Source organism: Physeter macrocephalus, unplaced genomic scaffold (assembly GCF_002837175.3).
Source record: "Physeter macrocephalus isolate SW-GA unplaced genomic scaffold, ASM283717v5 random_1731, whole genome shotgun sequence".
In the NCBI taxonomy this organism is placed as follows: Eukaryota; Metazoa; Chordata; class Mammalia; order Artiodactyla; family Physeteridae; genus Physeter; species Physeter macrocephalus.
In genome coordinates this window covers 1-17,048 of record NW_021146532.1, presented here as the reverse complement: position 1 = coordinate 17,048, position 17,048 = coordinate 1, and the positions used below count along the sequence as shown (strand labels likewise).

The window sequence follows — 17,048 nt, the reverse complement described above, 5'->3', positions numbered from 1 at the left end:
CCGGACTGGGGCACGAACCCATGTCCCCTGCAGCGGCAGGCGGACTCTCAACCACTGCGCCACCAGGGAAGCTCTCACTTGTTTCTTTTCCTGCTTGTCCAACTGTTCCCTCTTGTCTCCTTTGTGGACTCTTCTTCTTCGGCCCTGTTGATGTTTGCCAGGATTTTGCCTCAGTTTGCTTCTAGTTCTGTTCATCGTCTCTAATCTCAGTGGCTCAGAACCTCTCAGATCTGTATTTTTAGTTCAGAGGACTCTCCTGAGCGAAACTCACTACTGAGGTTTACCACTTGGATAATCCTCAGACACTTCAACACTTTCAAAATTGATACAACCTGTATGTACCCTAGACCTGCTCTGTCTGTATTATCCAGGTTGATGGCAGCTATTCAATCAAAAAGCCTGGAATCTGGGAGCCATTCTTGATTTCTTTTTCTCACAGCATTATATTTCCTAGGCTTATCATTGTGCCTCTAATACAGCCATTGACTCACACTCTGTCCTAGTCCTATCACCTGAGCTGTATCAACAGCTTCCTAACTGATTTCCTTATTTCTAAAGCTGCACTGTTCACTATGGTAGCCACAAGTGGCTGTTTAAATTAACATTAAATACTGTTTTAAATTTAGTTCCTCAGATGCCCTAGCCTCATTTTAAGTCCTCATTAGCCATGTGTGGCTAGTGGCCATCATATTGGATAGCACAAATTATAGAACATTTCCATCATTGAAGAAAGTTCTCTCGAACAGTGCTGCTCTAGATTTTTCTCTCTGCCTCTGCCACAATACTGCCAGGAATGAGCTTTCCAAAATACAACTCTAGCCATATGCTACTGTTTAAGCCCCATATTAATTTCTCATTGCCTGTGTGATAAAGTCCAAATTCGTGTGCTTGCCAGAAAGGTCTGCCTACCTCTCCAGTGTCATGTCTAGCCACTTCCTCTTGGGCCCTATATTCCAGCCGTATTGAACTGTTCCCCAGATACACTATTTTGTTTTACACTGTGTTTTACACATACTGCTCTCGCTACATGAAAATGCTTTTCCCCAGTCCATCTAATCCCAAATACCATCATCTGAAAAGCCTACCCTTGCCTTTCAAGTTGAGTTGACTGCTCATCCCTTGGTGTCCCTTTCGCTTATGATTGCACCTTTCATAGTGAATGGCATATATGTGATGCCACATGTTTCTCTCCCTTACTAGACTTTGATCTTGAGAACAGGGCCATGTTGTTTTGTTTTGTTTTTATTTTAAATGCCCCCAGCTCCTGGCTCAGGACCTGGCCAATATGAGGTGCTCACAAAGTGAGCAAATGTTGAAGGAAGTTGATGTTTACATAAGTATGTGACTTAGGTAAGATTGTAATGTATGTGTTTGGAGGGGGGGCTCCATGCATAGTATTGGGGAAATAATCATAGACAAAGTTATTGTTGTCAGATAAACATTTGAGACACTGGGATGGTGTGAGGAAAGACAGAACAGAGCAGGTCATTTTCACAGAGCACTGCAGTCCAATCTGGCCCGAATAAAATATAAGCTACAAGAAGTAGAGCCGGAGGAGATTGGAAGTTACATTTATTTGAGACAATATGGTGATTTCCAGTGCTGTTAAGTTTGGACCTAGTGGAGAGCCACTGAAATTTTTTTGAGCGATGGCTTGATTGGAATTATGTCATTAGATAGGAATTCTATCTTCATATCCCCAGTGGCTATCACTATACCTGTTAATAAACACCAGATAAAAATGCCACGTGTTAGAAGGAGGTGAGACTGGTGATAGCTAAAATGCATTGAATTTTTGAAATGTCTCAGGCCCTATTATAAATGCTTTACATGTAGGAACTCTTCTAATGTTTATAACCCTATAAAGTAGATACTATTGTTATCACTCCCATTTTTCAAATGAAGCGACTGAAGCAAGAGATGTTAAGTAATTTACTCACAGTTACATGTTTAATAAGTGTCCAGAGCTGGGATCTGAACCCAGGCCATCTGTCTCTGGGTGGTATGTTATTCTGGTTGTTAGGCACAGCAGGTATTTTAAAATCAAAGATTGAAGTTTGAGAAAAAAAAGATTAGTAGAGGTAGATTTGGGAGTCACCTTTGAGGTGTAGTTTGAATCAGTCATGCAGGTAAGTAGGTGAGATTTATAAGGGAGGAAGTATGGAACAATTTAGTTGTGGGTTAAAGATCATGCTCTGGGTTACATCCTCGCACAGGGAGCAAGAATAGGAAGAGAAACCAGTGTAAGAGCCTCAGACAAGGAAAAGCAGAACAACATAATATGAGGAAGCCAGAACCAGGGAGGGCTGCAGTGAGGATTTCATGTTTATTGAATGAATGACTAATCAGGAGTTTTTAAGCTTGTTTGTGCCATGGACTTCTTTGGCAGTTTGGTGGAGCCTTTGGGCCTTGTCTGACAATAATATTTGCAAATGCATAAATAAAATACACAGTTATCAAAATATTTAAAGAAATGTGTGACGATCTAGTAATAATGTATTCCCTTATTAATAGAATACTAATACAGTAAATAAAATGATTTATGTAGGTCTAAACTCATAGTTGTAGAGGTATTTTGAGATGTCTATGATATAAAAATATTCATTGATGGTGATTTCTATTGATGATGACATTGCAGGTACTGCTAGTACTACAAAGACTTGTTTTCTACATTCATAAAATTAAGTTTCAGTTAATTAGATGTTCTTGAAAATAAAGGTGACTCTTTTTGTTCCATCCAAGTTCATGGACCCCTGAATTTTATGGCATGTGGACTGCAGGTTAAGAACCCCTGTTCTTTTTTTTCTTTTTTTTTTCGCCACACCATGCGGCTTGCAGGATCTTAGTTCCCTGTCCAGAGATTGAACCTGGGTCCCGGCAGTGAACGCACGGAGCCCTAACCACTGGACCGCCAGGGAATTCCCAAAAACGCCTGTTCTGATTGAATGAAGAGAAAAGATCCTGCAGAGGGTGTGAGAGAATGAAGAAAGGGGAAATCTCACTAGGTTGGTGATTGGGGATCATTACTGATATTGGAGAGCAGTTTTGTAGTCTGGGGATAGAATTCAGAGTATGGGGAACCTGAAAAACCCAGGCCAAGTAATTCAGACTGAATCTCGTAAAAAGGGGGGAGCTATTTAAGTTTTGAGAGGGGAAGGAAGAGCTACCTTTATAGGAAGTTACTTGGCACCAGTGTGCACCATGGATTGGCTTTGGAGAGACCGGAGGTAGGTCAGGTAGGAATCACAGCACGTATTCACCCATGGAATGAAAAGGAATAAAGTAGCATTAGAATAGCATTAGAATCAATCACACTTAGAGGAGAATGCAAACCTCGCTGTGGTCCGTGAGGTCCCACGTGGTCTTGCTTCTTCCTGCCTCTGGCCTCATCTGCTGTCTTTGCTCTCTTATTCACTAATAATATGCCAGCCACAGCTCCCTGAAGGAGCCAGCCCTTTGCCTGCCTCAGGGCCTTCCTCTTCTTCCCCTCTGCCTGGCTAACTCCTACTCACCCTTCAGATCCCATCTTAATATCACTAGGTTCCCCGTTTCACTTAGTATCTCTTATGGATCTCAGTTCTTTTCCTTCACAGTACCTTTTACAATTTGTTTCTGTAGGTTCGTATGATTATTTGTTTAATGCCTCTGTTTTCATTAGATTATAAGTTTGGTCATGTAGTTGTCTGGTGCCCAGCATACTACCAGATACATAGAGAGTAATCAATAAATATTTGCTAAATAAATGAACCTTGTTGAGCTGCAGATTTCTTGTTTATATAATGGCAATAATAAATTCCAACCTTGTAGTGCAGTTGACAGGATTGCTGTATTCAAGTAATACCGTTAAAAGGGAACAATGAATATGGATGTGAAGAGATCACTGAGCTGGGAATGAGGGTAAAGGTGGGAGCTGGATGGCCAGGTTTAGTCTCTGAATTAGGCTGTGACAGGGAGGAGGAAGAAAATGGGAAGAGGAGTGGGGTGCACAGGGAAGGCAGTGGGAGTGAAGACGTCTGTAGAGTGGCCCACAGACATGCCTGGTAAGATTTACTGTTGTTTTTTTTTTTTTTTTTGGCTGTGTTGGGTCTTCGTTGCTGCGCGTGGGCTTTCTCTAGTTGCAGTGAGCGGGGGCTACTCTTTGTTGCAGTGCGTGGGCTTCTCATTGCGGTGGTTTCTCTTATTGCAGAGCACGGGCTCTAGGCGCGCGGGCTTCAGTAGTTGTGGCACGAGGGTTCAGTAGTTGTGGCTTGTGGGCTCTAGAGCACAGGTTCAGTAGTTGTGGCACGTGGGCTTAGTTGTTCTGTGGCAGGCATGTGGGATCTTCCTGGACCGGGGCCCAAACCCGTGTCCCCTGCATTGGCAGGCGGATTCCTAACCACTGCACCACCAGGGAACCCCAGATTTACTGCTGAAATATCCATGTTAGAAGGAATGACCTATCATTCATCTAATGCTTGAAGGCTCTTCTAGGCCCAGCTTCAACACCTTCAGTAACCAACAGCCCATTTATTCATCCAATGAGTAGTCACTTGCTGGTGGGCCTTCTTGGTAAATGCTGAAAATGGAAAAAAAACAGGAAGAGATCCTTGAGACCTTGCAGTGGAAGTGAGGTGACCGAAGCAGACATAAACAGAAGAGCATAATACAATACAAATGATGGTAAGGACAGGCTGGTGCTGCGGAAGCATACTGAAGAAGTCACTCATCTCCACTCTGGGTTCCAAGGCTCCCTGAGGGAGGTGAGATTTCGTCTCAAAGGATGTATAGAGATAGGTTAAGTGGATCCAGATCATTAAGGATCATGCCAAGGAAAGCAGATTGTAGAGAGTCATTGAAGGCTTTCTTGCAAATGTATGATGTGATCAAATGTGCCTAATAAGATCCCTGCGGCAGCACTGGAAAATAAGAATAAGATTGGAGAAAGATCAGTTCTAAGAAAATTGCAGTGATCCAGGAAAAAGACAAGCAAACCAATGAGGGCCTGAACTAGTGGGAATGGAGGACAGACTAAAGAGATATGGAAGAGGTAGAATTGATAGGACTTGGTGAACAGTTGGTTGCGAAGTTTTGAGGAAGATGAAGTTGTCGAGGTTGACTGCCGTATTTGTGACTCATCTGATTGGGTGGACAGTTACCTTACACACTGAGGTCTTGAATACGGGAGCTTAAACATGCTGGGAAGGGAAGGTGGTGAGTTTAGCTTTGTAAATTTTGAGATAGAGGTACATTCAGTGTAGTAATTCCTGAACTTAATTTGCCTAAAAATTCATTATTGAACATTCAACAGAGGTTTATGAGACATCATGTAAAATAGAAAACTCACTAAATTTTAAAATATGAAGGCACAGTTTGAAAACCACAAGACTGCTTTTCATTTAAAACGTTCCCTTAGGCATTTTTGAGATAGTTGGGGAAAAATGAACACAGATTGCGTTAAAGGAAGTTAAGCAATCATTTTTAATTTTGTTGCTTGTGGTGATAGGATGGTAGTTACGTTAAGGAAAAAGTCATTATAAATACCCATAGAAAAGTTTCCTGGTGAAATATAATGATAGAATTTGTTTAAATATTCCAGAAAAAAAGAAAAAGTGTGGAACAGGAGAATAGATGAAACAATAATGGAAGACTTTTAGAATGTTGAAAATTGTTGAAACAATTGTTGAAAATTGTTGGAACTTAAACAAGAGTACGTGGAGGCTTACTAGATTCTTTTGTGTATGTTTGAAATTTTCCATAGTAAAAAAAAAAATTAAACTTAGTCATAGATCCAAAGGAAATCAGTTAGTGGAATGTAAATATTATAATTATATAATTAATCAACACTGAGGTCATAAGTATATTTTGAATTTGTGGCAAGACTTGTGACAGACCAGAGGTCAAGTAGATGACATATATCACTCGGGCAGTTAATTGGGAGATGCTTTCTGAGTGTTAATGCACAGACTTAACGTCACGTTTATGCCTCAGATGATCTAACGCAATTGTCTGGGATGCCGTATGTTTAAGATAATTATAATGAGGTGGTTGGTTCGTGGTAATTCTCGCTTCTCTGGGAAAAGCTCTAAGACACAGAGGTGATACTGTGCCCGGCCACCACTAATTGATCCGGAGGTCCACACCTGATACAAGCTGAGCCCGGCAGATTGTCCCTCTCAGCAACGTGAAATTTGAAAGATAGAGGCTGGAGGACATTGAAGGTGCGGCATATTAATGGCAACTCAACCCTTGCTGCTAAGGACCCTGTGGCTCCTCTTCCTGAGCCTAGCTGATTCCACCCATCTTTTGATTTTCTGAGCTAGCTCTGTATCCGTCCAATAAATCGCCTCTTCAAAGTTAAGTTAGCTAGAGTTGGTTTCTGTTGCTTACAACCAAAAATAACCTTATTAAATATAATAAATTATTACATAATAAAAATTACTATGTAAACATGTTTGGTGTTTTATTACATCTGTGTTGAAATAAATTTAAAAATGAAAAATTGCTACTATCGAATTTACATTTTAAACAATTTCTTGAGGGACCCTATTTTGTGGAGAGTACAGTTTGAGAACTGCTGTTGTACAGCATCCAAGTGGAGATACCTAAAGGCAGTTGGGTGTATGGATGGTGTGGAATCAGAGCCAGATCTGAGCTGAAGGGGGAAATTTGGAAAACGTCGGCAAATAGATGGTAACGGAAGACAAGTGGGAGTAGATGCCATTGAGAGCAGGGGTATAGTATAAGAAGAAAAGAAGATGAGGACAAAACTCCAGGGATACCAACACTTAAGGGGTAGCTGAAAAAGAGGAGTCAATGAAGGTGACAAGATGCCAGAGGAGTGGGAGGAAAAACTAGGAGAGAGTGCTGTCAGGGATGCCAAAAAAAATAGATCGTTTTAGGAAGGAGGGCATGGCCAAGAGTGTCAAATGTTGCCAAGACTGCAAAGAGTCCATTTGATTTAGCATCACAAAGATGTTGAACCACTTCATTGTTGAGTGTTAAGGATTAAATGGAAAGTATGAAAGTAGAGAGATGGTTGCCCATGGCTTTTTCAGGAAACTTGGCTCTGTCAAGAGAAAGAAAATGGGGCAGGAGTAGGAAGGGATGGAGAGCTGAGTGTTAGAAAGCTGTGACCTACTGGGTTTACAGGTGTGATGCCTTTATTTTCAGAGGCATTCATGTCTCATGACCAAAGACAATGAGTTACTGGCATGCAGAACTGGAGCCTTGCCCTTCTCTTGACCACAATTCCCACTTCCCCAGACTGATGAGAGACTTTTGTGTTTTTTTTTTGCGGTACGCAGGCCTCTCCCGTTGCGGAGCACAGGCTCCGCACGCGCAGGCAGGCTCAGCAGCCATGGCTGACCGGGCCGCTCGGCGGCATGTGGGTTCGATCTTCCCGGACCGGGGCACGAACCCGTGTCCCCTGCATTATGAGTTACTGGCATGCAGAACTGGAGCCTTGCCCTTCTCTTGACCACAATTCCCACTTCCCCAGACTGATGAGAGACTTTTGTGTTTTTTTTTTGCGGTACGCAGGCCTCTCCCGTTGCGGAGCACAGGCTCCGCACGCGCAGGCAGGCTCAGCAGCCATGGCTCACGGGCCCAGCCGCTCCGCGGCACGTGGGATCTTCCCGGACCGGGGCACGAACCCGTGTCCCCTGCATTGGCAGGCGGACTCTCAATCATTGCGCCACCAGGGAAGCCCATGAGAGATTATTTTTGAGATATGTATTAATGGAGGTTGTTGCAGGGTCCTGACAGGAAGAGGATTACACAGAGGGAACGGTAGTTATAAATGTTTGAACTGGTTCCCATTTGTTTTGGGAGAGAAAGAAGTTAACCACAACCTTGCCTTCATCTTGATGATGGGTAGTTACATTTCTCCGCATGCTGGACTTGTCTACACTGTACTCTCGGTGGAGAACTTGGACCCCCTTTGCCTCATTCCTTCCACCCAGAGTAGTTGCAGGGTCTGCTCTAACTGTTCCTAGCCCTCCCACCAGTCCTCTTCCTCCTGTGCCCCCTCCTCCCCCAGACATCCTTCCAAACAGTGTTGTATCTGGGACATGATACATTCATTAACCAATTGCCACCCCCAAAAAGGAATGGGGCTCTTTGGAGGGTGGGTTTATTTTGGGTCCCGCATCCCATTTCTGACCACACATAGAACAATGTTCAGCAAACAGTGGTTTCTGAGCAAAAGTCAGCCCATATATTTTTATATGGCCCAAGAACTCAGAACGGTTTTCACATTTGTAAATGTGAAAAAAAAAGCAAACGAATTCTATTTTGTGACTCATGAAAATTATATGAAATTTAATTATATGAATTAATAATATGAAATTATATGAAATTTAAGTTTCAGTGTTCCTTAGTAAAAAGGTTAAGAACAAAACTCCAAGGAACAAAGATTTGCTATCGGGTCTTTTACAGAAAATATTTGCTCACCGCTGGTTTAGAACTCCAGGTGGCCATGTGTCATCTATCTCCACCAGCAGTTCTGGTGATGTCAATAGACCTCCTTTCTATCAATACTTTCCTAAGGGGCTGAATCTTCCCCACCGCAGGAGCTACTGACAGATTAATCCACAAAGGATGAGACTTTAGGAAACTGTTCTACTTTTTTTTTTTTTTTTGGAGTGTAACACAATGATTTCCAAGCCCAGCCCAACCCTGGCACTCTGCCCACCCCCACCACACATACACACACTCACACACACATATGTATCCTTTTCAGAATATGCAGGAGGTCATGGGGGTGTTTTTGTTTGGGACTGTTATGGCTGCTGTTATTTGTTTCTCAAAAGGGAGTATGGATTTTGAAAGGACCATATTCACATAGATTGATTTCTAAGATTACTTAATTGCCACATTAGATCTTTCTCACTGCCTCTTCCCCCACCCCTTATGTCTTTCTTTTTCTTCTCTATCAGACTTGCAGCATATACACTGACAGTTTCTTCCTCACCTCCCACTTACTTCTCAGCCCACCACAATCTGGAGTCCACTCCCACTCCAACGCTGAAACTGCTCTCAACACATTTGTCACCCATATCATAATTACCAAATCTAAGGACACTTTCCCGTCCTCCCTTGACTTCTGAGTAGCATTTGATAATGCTGACCTTGCCCTTTTTCATGGAACACCTCTATTTCTCTACATCTGCTTCTTCTTTATTCTTCTCTTAGCTCTCTGGATGCTCCTAGTGCCACCAGATTCTTACAAATTAGTGTATTTCAGTGACCTGCTTATTATCTAGCATCAGTGCCAAGCCCAGCCTCCTATACTGTGTTCTGGACTGCTTGGCCATGTATTTCCCAGCCTTCCTGGACTGTTGGCTTCTGTTAGATTCTCTCAGTAGGAGGTACGGGTGGGAGATCAGATGGCAGGAGAAACCAAGAAGCTTCCTGCTTTAGTTTCTAAGAGAGTGGCAGCTCCTGGTACCAGCAGCAAGAATGGGTGATTCTGGACTCCAGCTTGCCGGGCAGGGGAAATACCTTCTCACTGATCTAGCTTTGATGGAGACGGCACCTTTTTGGTAGATCCAGAAGTGACTGTGATGGTGTCTCCTCCAGGACAACAGCAGGTTGTAGACATGAATTCCAGCTCAGGGGTGAAAGCTGCTTCTGATTTCCAGGTTTTCCTCTTTCCTATTTGCACCTCCAGCCTCTCTCTTCTTCCCTCTTGCGTGTCTTGCCTTTTTAAAAATACCTTTGTAACCAATCTCTATATTAAATCCCCTCAATCTGAAATACCTAGAATGATCATACCTTCCTGACTGGATCCTGGATGATACTGAATAATTGGTATGAGGTTGAGGTTTGAACCCAATCCGACCTGTGTCCTTGTGTCACTTCCCCCTCCCTCTGCACAGTCTGCGTGGGTGATCTTGTCCACTGCCTCTGCTTCAGCATTTGTGCAGATGACTCCCAAATTAAGGTTCTTCAGCCCACACCTGAGATCCATACCCATCTACCTCATGCCTCCTGGTTACCCTGGCACCTCAAAGTCAACACAAAACCGAACTTAATTCTCTGCTTCTATGACTTTCTTTTCTATTTCAACTCAGTCCATCATTGATCAGCCACCTAGGCTGGAGACCTTGGTGATACCTCTCCTTGACCCCTCCACATCTAATCATCAGCCAAGCGCTTTAGATTCGACTTCCTAATTACATCAATATTTGATTCCCTCCATCTCCTCTGTTCAAGACTTAATTCAGGCTCTTACCATGTCTCGCCTAAAGTATTGCTATGCTGCTACCAGAGGGCAGTGTGTGTGTATGTGTGTGTGCAACTTTTAATTTTGATGTCATATACATCACAAAGTCCATGTGTGGGCTCTTGACCAGCAGTTTGGCCTCAGTTCTTTTCAAGCTCCAGTCCATTATTGGAAGCATCAGAACGATTTTTCTAAAATGTTAAAAATGATTGTGTCACCCTTCGGTTTAAAGTCTCTATCATCTGTAAAATAAAAAACACCCTCCTTGGGACTTCCCTGGCGGTCCAGTGGTTAAGACTCTGCACTTTCACTGCAGGGGGCACGGGTTCCATCCCTGGTCAGGAAACTAAGATCTCGCATGCCTCCCGGCTTGACAAAAAACCCCCCAAAAACATAAAACAAAAACACCCTCCTTGTGGCATAACAGAGCCTATGTGATCTGGCTCTTGCCTAAATTTCTAGTTCATCTTAAATCAACTATACCCCAATCAAAATTAAAAAAAAAAAAGTGAGTAATTCCTCAAAAAAAAAATTTTTTTTTATCTCATCTTGACACCCCACCCCCACCCCCTGCCCGTTACCAAACAGGGAAACATGAGCAGCCTCCAAACATTCATGTCCAACTATACAGAGGTCTCCAAAGAAAGGAGCTCTGAATGCCTTTGACCTTCACCCATTTGCCTACCCCTTGCCCTGGAAGGCTTTTCTCTTCTCTCACATTCTGCTGGTCTGTTTTTCCTTCAAGACTCTTAGCAGCCTTCCTGATTACATCCCACGTATTTCTCCATCCTCATGAAATTACTACTTTCAAAACACACTTGGGGGGCTTCCCTGGTGGCGCAGTGGTTGCGCGTCCGCCTGCCCACCACCCCTCATCCCTCCCCATGGCCCAGAAATCCAAGATCTCCACTTTCGAGAAGATGTGGGCCTTCATGAGCAGCAAGCCCTCGGCACTGGTGAAAAACAATGAGGAGGGCATCCAGCGGACGCTGACAGCCGACTATGCGCTGCTCATGGAGTCCACCACCATCGAGTACGTCACCCAGAGGAACTGCAACCTCACCCAGATCGGGGGCCTCATAGACTCCAAGGGCTACGGCATTGGCACGCCCATGGGTGAGCTCGGGGCTGCAGGCGGGAGGGTGGCGGGTGACAAAGGGTGAGCGAAACCACCACGTCCACTCATGCGCACACCTGGCCTCCTGCTCCCTCTCCCAGGTCACCCCACTGAGCCTTAAAAGGCAGCATATCCTCAGCCCAGAACCAAAAAGGTAGAGCCACAGGCCTTGCAAGGTCAGCCCTGGCCTGAGCAGAGGAGACCTGGGCAGGCACAAAGGTGGGGGGTCAACTCAGAGGTCATGCCTCCTCTCCCTGACCTTACCCCTGCTGATGCCGCCCAGATGCGCTGCAGGCCTATGGAGACAGGGATTCGTAAGCAAGACTCTCCATCCCAAATCAGGACCCTTCCACCCAGACACCATAGGTGGATTTCAAGAGGGGCCTCCGGGCTTCCCTGGTGGCGCAGTGGTTTAGAGTCCGCCTGCCGATGCAGGGAACACGGGTTCGTGCCCCGGTCCGGGAAGATCCCACATGCTGCGGAGCGGCTGGGCCCGTGAGCCATGGCTGCTGAGCCTCTGCGTCCGGAGCCTGTGCTCCGCAACAGTGAGAGGCCCGCGTACCGCAAAAAAAAAAAAACAAAAAAACACACACTTGGCATGGTCTTATTTGAATACGTTACATTGTATGTAATTATTTATTCAGTGACCACCCCCACTCCCCCCAACTTAGATTGTAAACTCTTTGAAAGCAGGAATATGCCTTATTCATCTTGGTATTTCTAGCCCTGGACCTAACGCTTGTTACATTTTCAGTCTATTTCTGCAGAAGGAAGAGAGCTAAACCCTGAAGGAGAATAAATTTTGTGAGAAAGAGGAGGGGCCTTGGGAGGGAGAAGACAGGGTCTGAAGAGCCCTGGGGGGTTACCATGGGAAGATGAACTTTCCCAGTTTATTATTTGGCCACAGGGCGGTGCTGCTCAGAGGAGTCCCTTGGTGTGGTTACAGGCTGAGGCTGACTGCCAGATACTAAAGAGGAATCCCCACCAGGAGGCAGACATTCCTCCACTGCCTCCCCAACCCATCTACAGCGCCTAGGCTGGCCTGGTAAAAGAGCCAAGTCCTAAGAAGGGTGCTCGATCCTGGTCTCTCCCCAGCGACCGATGACGTCAAACCCTACACTTTCTGTGATTGGCTTAGCCAGAATGACAAGGGCAGTTATGGGAAGTGAGCTGGAGAAACATGATCTGGGAAGGAATCTGGGGACCTGGGTCAGCAGTCTGGTAGCTCCAAGCCCACTGGGAGGTGTGAAGATATGGATCATGAACTGAGCCAGGGAGCTGCGCTGCTACGGCTGCTACCCCTTCTGTGGCTGCTGCCCCAGTCCTGGACTGCCCCTGAAGGTATGGCAGTACCTCCCCTTTACTTCCATCCTGACAGGGGTAGAACCTAGGGAGCTGGGGCATTTGAAAGTGGTGAAAGTGCTTTGTAAGTGGTGAAAGCATTATGAGAGAGTGGAAACGACAGCAGAATTGAGAAAGAGAGCTATACTATGGATGGATGGCAAACAATGCCAGAGGTGCTTTGTAGGTTTTATTGAAGACAATCTCTTGAAGCAGAGATTAGTATATCCACTTTCCAGATGAAGGAAATGAGACTCAGAGTTTAAGTAACTTGTGGAAGTTCACCCCGTTGGAAAGTGGTAGAGCTAGGATTTGAGCAAAACAAATGTTATTTCCACTGTTCCTACTTAGGAGTCTACTCTGCACTCTGTCATCAATTCACCTTATGATTCTTGAAAAATCTCTTAACTTTATTGGTCCTTAGTTCCTTCTTTGAAAAGGATGGGGCAGAATGGAAGAAGAATCTGGAAGACCCCTCTTACTCTATCATTCTGTATATTGGGTTTTGAGTAGAAGATTTCCTCCTGGCTGGGGAGATTCCTGCCAGGAGTTTCAAAGAATTAGAGATGATTTCCTGCAGCTATGGTGCCATTCCCCCAGTCCTGTCTTTGCAAGGTCTGCAGGGTTGAGGGAGGGGAAGGTATTTTCAGAGAGGCCTGGTGCCAACGAAGCGGCTGAAAAGAAGCCTGGAGAGTGGCTTTTCAGCCTGCAATGTGTGTCTGGGGATGGGATGCAGCAGTGCCATCTATGGCTTAGGGAGGCCACCACCATTCCTTCACATATCCACGTGAAGACTGGGAAGCCATCCAGGCCCTTCACAAGTCAATAGGATGGCCTCCTGGGGATCAGGCAAAGGTGGAGACCTTTGGGAGGATGTAACCCTATGCCAGGATGCATGGCTTGGTGAGCAGAATGCAGGTTAGATTTCAGCCGCCACTTACCTCTTTGGCTGGGTGCCTTTAGGCACAAAGATACAACCAACATTGTGATTCTGAATTACTTGTTACAACTTTAGACAGTTGGCCTTTTTATGGGCTGGGTAAGTTTGGCGAGATCCCGTAATTTCTTTTCTGCTCCCACTGGGAGGCAACCCACCTCTCCCCCCTCTACATGAAGCAGGCCTTGGTGGTTTCTAAGCTAATGAGGAGGAGGCTCCCACCTCCTTGGACACCACTCTGTCTCTTTTGCAGCTCCTACTCCAGGGTGGAGGGATGAGCTGCAAAACCACACGTTCCTGCACACAATGTACTGCCAGAACGGGAGTCCCAGCGTGGGGCTCTCCGAAGCCTACAACGAGGACCAGCTTTTCTTCTTCGACTTTTCCCAGAATATCCGAGTGCCTCGCCTGCCAGAATTTGCTGACTGGGCTCACAAGCCTCGAGATACTTCTAACATTTTCTTTGACAAAGCATTCTGCAGGGCGATCATCGAGGAAATTGGCCCAGAGCTTGACGGGCAAATCCCAGTGTCTAGAGGTCAGGGGGTTTTTTGTGGGGGTGGGCTGCCCTCTTAACCCCATGATACACTGAATTACTCCTCTTCTCACCAGCTCCCCATCCTCTCCTGCTTTCTGATTCTCTCCTTGGATATTGATTTTTCTACCACCCATGATCTGTACTCTGTTTTTGTTGTGGGGCAGAAGAAAAGTCCCTGGGATGTAGTAGGCATTCAAAACTATGGAACTTGATGAATTCAGCAGAGACCAACTGATGCCTACTGAGTATTAGGGCTTGTGTTACGATGCTCAGCAAGATGGAGGGGAGAATAGAAGCATCTGATGATGTGCCTACATTTTATTTTATTATTTTTTTTCAAAAAAATTTGAGTTTATTAGGAAATGCTGATGGATCATAGTAGATGAAAGCCCCAGCTGAGGTAGTGAAATGGTACTAACTGCCTTGGTAAACTAGGCTTAACTACATAGGTTAATCAAGCTCTGTTAATGATTATTTATTTTATTATTCTACCATATTTGTTTGAGCATCATAATGTGTTTTTTTTTAAATTGAAGTATAGTTGATCCACAATGCTGTGCCAATCTCTGCAGCACAGCAAAGTGACCCAGCCATACACATACATACATTCCTTTATCCCAGGAAATTGGATATAGTTCCCCGTGCCACACAGCAGGACCTATTGTCCATCCATTCTAAACGTAATAGTTTGCAATCATAATGTATTTTTAATGTACATTTGCCAAGATTTAAACTACGATACCATATCAAAACTGAGTTGACATTAATTGGATGATGAGGTAAATTTTAAAAAAGCATGGATGTGATCAGGATGTCTTTCAAATATATCCAAACATATAGTTCCTTGAAACTACCCTTAAAATTAGTATTTTCAATTTTTTTTACTGATTGGTTTTTTTTTTTTTTGGTGGTGGTGGTGGTTATCTTTATTTTCTTAAATTTAATTTTTATTTTATATTAGAATATAGTTGATTTACAATGTTGTGTTAGTTTCAGGGGCACAACAAAGTGATTCAGTTATACGTATACATATGTCCATTCTTTCTCAGATTCTTCTCCCATATAGGTTATTACAGAGTATCAAGTAGATTTCCCTGTGCTATACAGTAAGTCCCTGTTGATTATCGATCTTATATATAGTAGTGGGTATCTGTTCATCCCAAAGTCCTAATTAAAATATGCCTGCATTTTAATGAGAAGACAGCATGTGATCAGTTGCTGATGTGAGGTCCAGACAGGAAGTGCTGCAGGAAGTCAGGGTGGAGGGTCCAGAGTGGCCTGGCTCTGGTCCAGGTCTGGTTCTTGCCTAGACGAAGACCTCCCTCAGAGCCCTAGCTCCCCCCCGTCTCGTGTCCCCTCCGTATGCCACATCTCCTCCACACACAGGGGTCCCATCTAAGTTAGTCGCTTCTTTCCCTCACCTCAGTACCCCCACAGGGCTCCCCATCGCTGAGGTGTTCACTCTGAAGCCCCTGGAGTTTGGCAAGCCCAACACACTGGTCTGTTTCATCAGTAACCTCTTCCCACCCACACTGACTGTGAACTGGCAGCATGATTCGGCCCCTGTGGAAGGAGCAAGTCCCACTTTTGTCTCAGCCGTCGATGGACTCACCTTCCAGGCCTTTTCTTACTTAAACTTCACACCAGCACCCGGTGATATTTTCTCCTGCATCGTGACTCATGAGCTTGACAGCTACACAGCAATCGCCTTTTGGGGTGAGACACTTCTCCGTGGAAGCCTAGTTCCTTTGGGGGGCAGAAGGGGGTAGACCCACAGGAGGACTTCTTTCTCCACTGGGCCCTTGTTTAGTCTGTTCTCACTCTGAGCTGACCTCAATCTTCCATGCCTCAGTTTCTCCCTTGTCATCCCAGACACCCGCATCATTCCCCTGGGGCTCCCCAACCAGGTCTCTGGGCTGACCGGCTCCCCTTTTGCTCTAGTTCCCCAGAATGCGCTGCCCTCCGATCTTCTGGAGAACGTGCTGTGCGGCGTAGCCTTTGGCCTGGGTGTGCTGGGTATCATTGTTGGCTTAGTCCTCATCATTTACTTCCGAAAACCTTGCTCAGGTGATATGTCAGGGCATCTGAAGAGGGCATGTGTGGGTGTGCCGGGACCGACCTGTGGCCTGGGGAGCGCATACAGTGGTCCTCAGGCCCTTGGTGGGGAGGCCTGTGTCGGGCACCGTGGGACATCCTCCTGGTTGAGGTCCCAAATACACACACCCAGTTCTAGGTCATGAGAATGGCTTTGCGTGGGAGAGGAGTGATGTGGGGGGGCTGGAGGAAGGGTGCTTGGAGTTGATTTGGAGAGAAGGAGAGATCAACTTCTATAGGGTGTGTTGCAGGCCAGAACGGGCCTTTGGGGACAAGGAGGATCCCCCTGATGGCTTTCCTCCATATTTCTCTCTCCTCAGACTGACTCTTCCTGACCAGAGTCTGAGGCCAACAGCTGCACCCATCCAAGCAAGAGGTGTTCAAGTTTCTCACATCTACCCAGGATCTCTCCTTCTCAGAGCAGGAGGCCCTGGGCCTCCCCCCAGGGTGTGTGTGTGTGTGTGTGTGTGTGTGTGTGTGTGTGTGTGTTTGTGTGTGTGTGTGTACAGGATTCTCAGCTGGGGGCTCTGCTGTCCCTGGGCTTTTGCATCCAGGGGAACCCAGAGTGGCTTTCCTATCATGACCACATCACTGCCATGTCAAGGCAATAAATCTCATTTCTTAATATCAGTGTGGCTTCTTTTTTCACTCATGATATTTATTTCTGGATATTTTAACTTGAGTAAGTTGTCATGTCAATTTCAACAAGCCTTAACCTGACACGTCTGCCCTCGTTAGGGAGAGAAATGGGAAAACCCCTAATTCCTCAGCTGATTCCTGTTCCCTGGTCTCAGTACAGCATGATGGCTTTTACTCC

The 17,048-nt window shown here is 45.3% G+C and overlaps 1 protein-coding gene across 3 annotated transcripts; it reads left to right on the top strand.

Annotated features, from left to right (window-relative positions):
- The first annotated feature begins 42 nt into the window (after positions 1–42).
- LOC102994322 (HLA class II histocompatibility antigen, DM alpha chain) lies at positions 43–16,829 on the top strand. Of its 3 annotated transcripts, XM_028486749.2 has the most exons (6): positions 43–1,350; positions 2,839–3,005; positions 13,853–14,137; positions 15,575–15,853; positions 16,079–16,204; positions 16,552–16,829. In XM_028486749.2, exons 2-6 carry the CDS (start codon positions 2,981–2,983, stop codon positions 16,554–16,556), a joined length of 720 nt encoding a protein of 239 aa, XP_028342550.1. In that variant the 5' UTR covers positions 43–1,350; positions 2,839–2,980; the 3' UTR covers positions 16,557–16,829. The 3 variants fall into 3 exon arrangements, with proteins under 3 accessions (XP_028342550.1, XP_028342549.1, XP_028342551.1); XM_028486748.1 differs by lacking the exons at positions 43–1,350; positions 2,839–3,005 and adding an exon at positions 12,349–12,662; XM_028486750.1 differs by lacking the exons at positions 43–1,350; positions 2,839–3,005; positions 16,079–16,204 and adding an exon at positions 12,349–12,662.
- Positions 16,830–17,048: the final 219 nt, after the last annotated feature.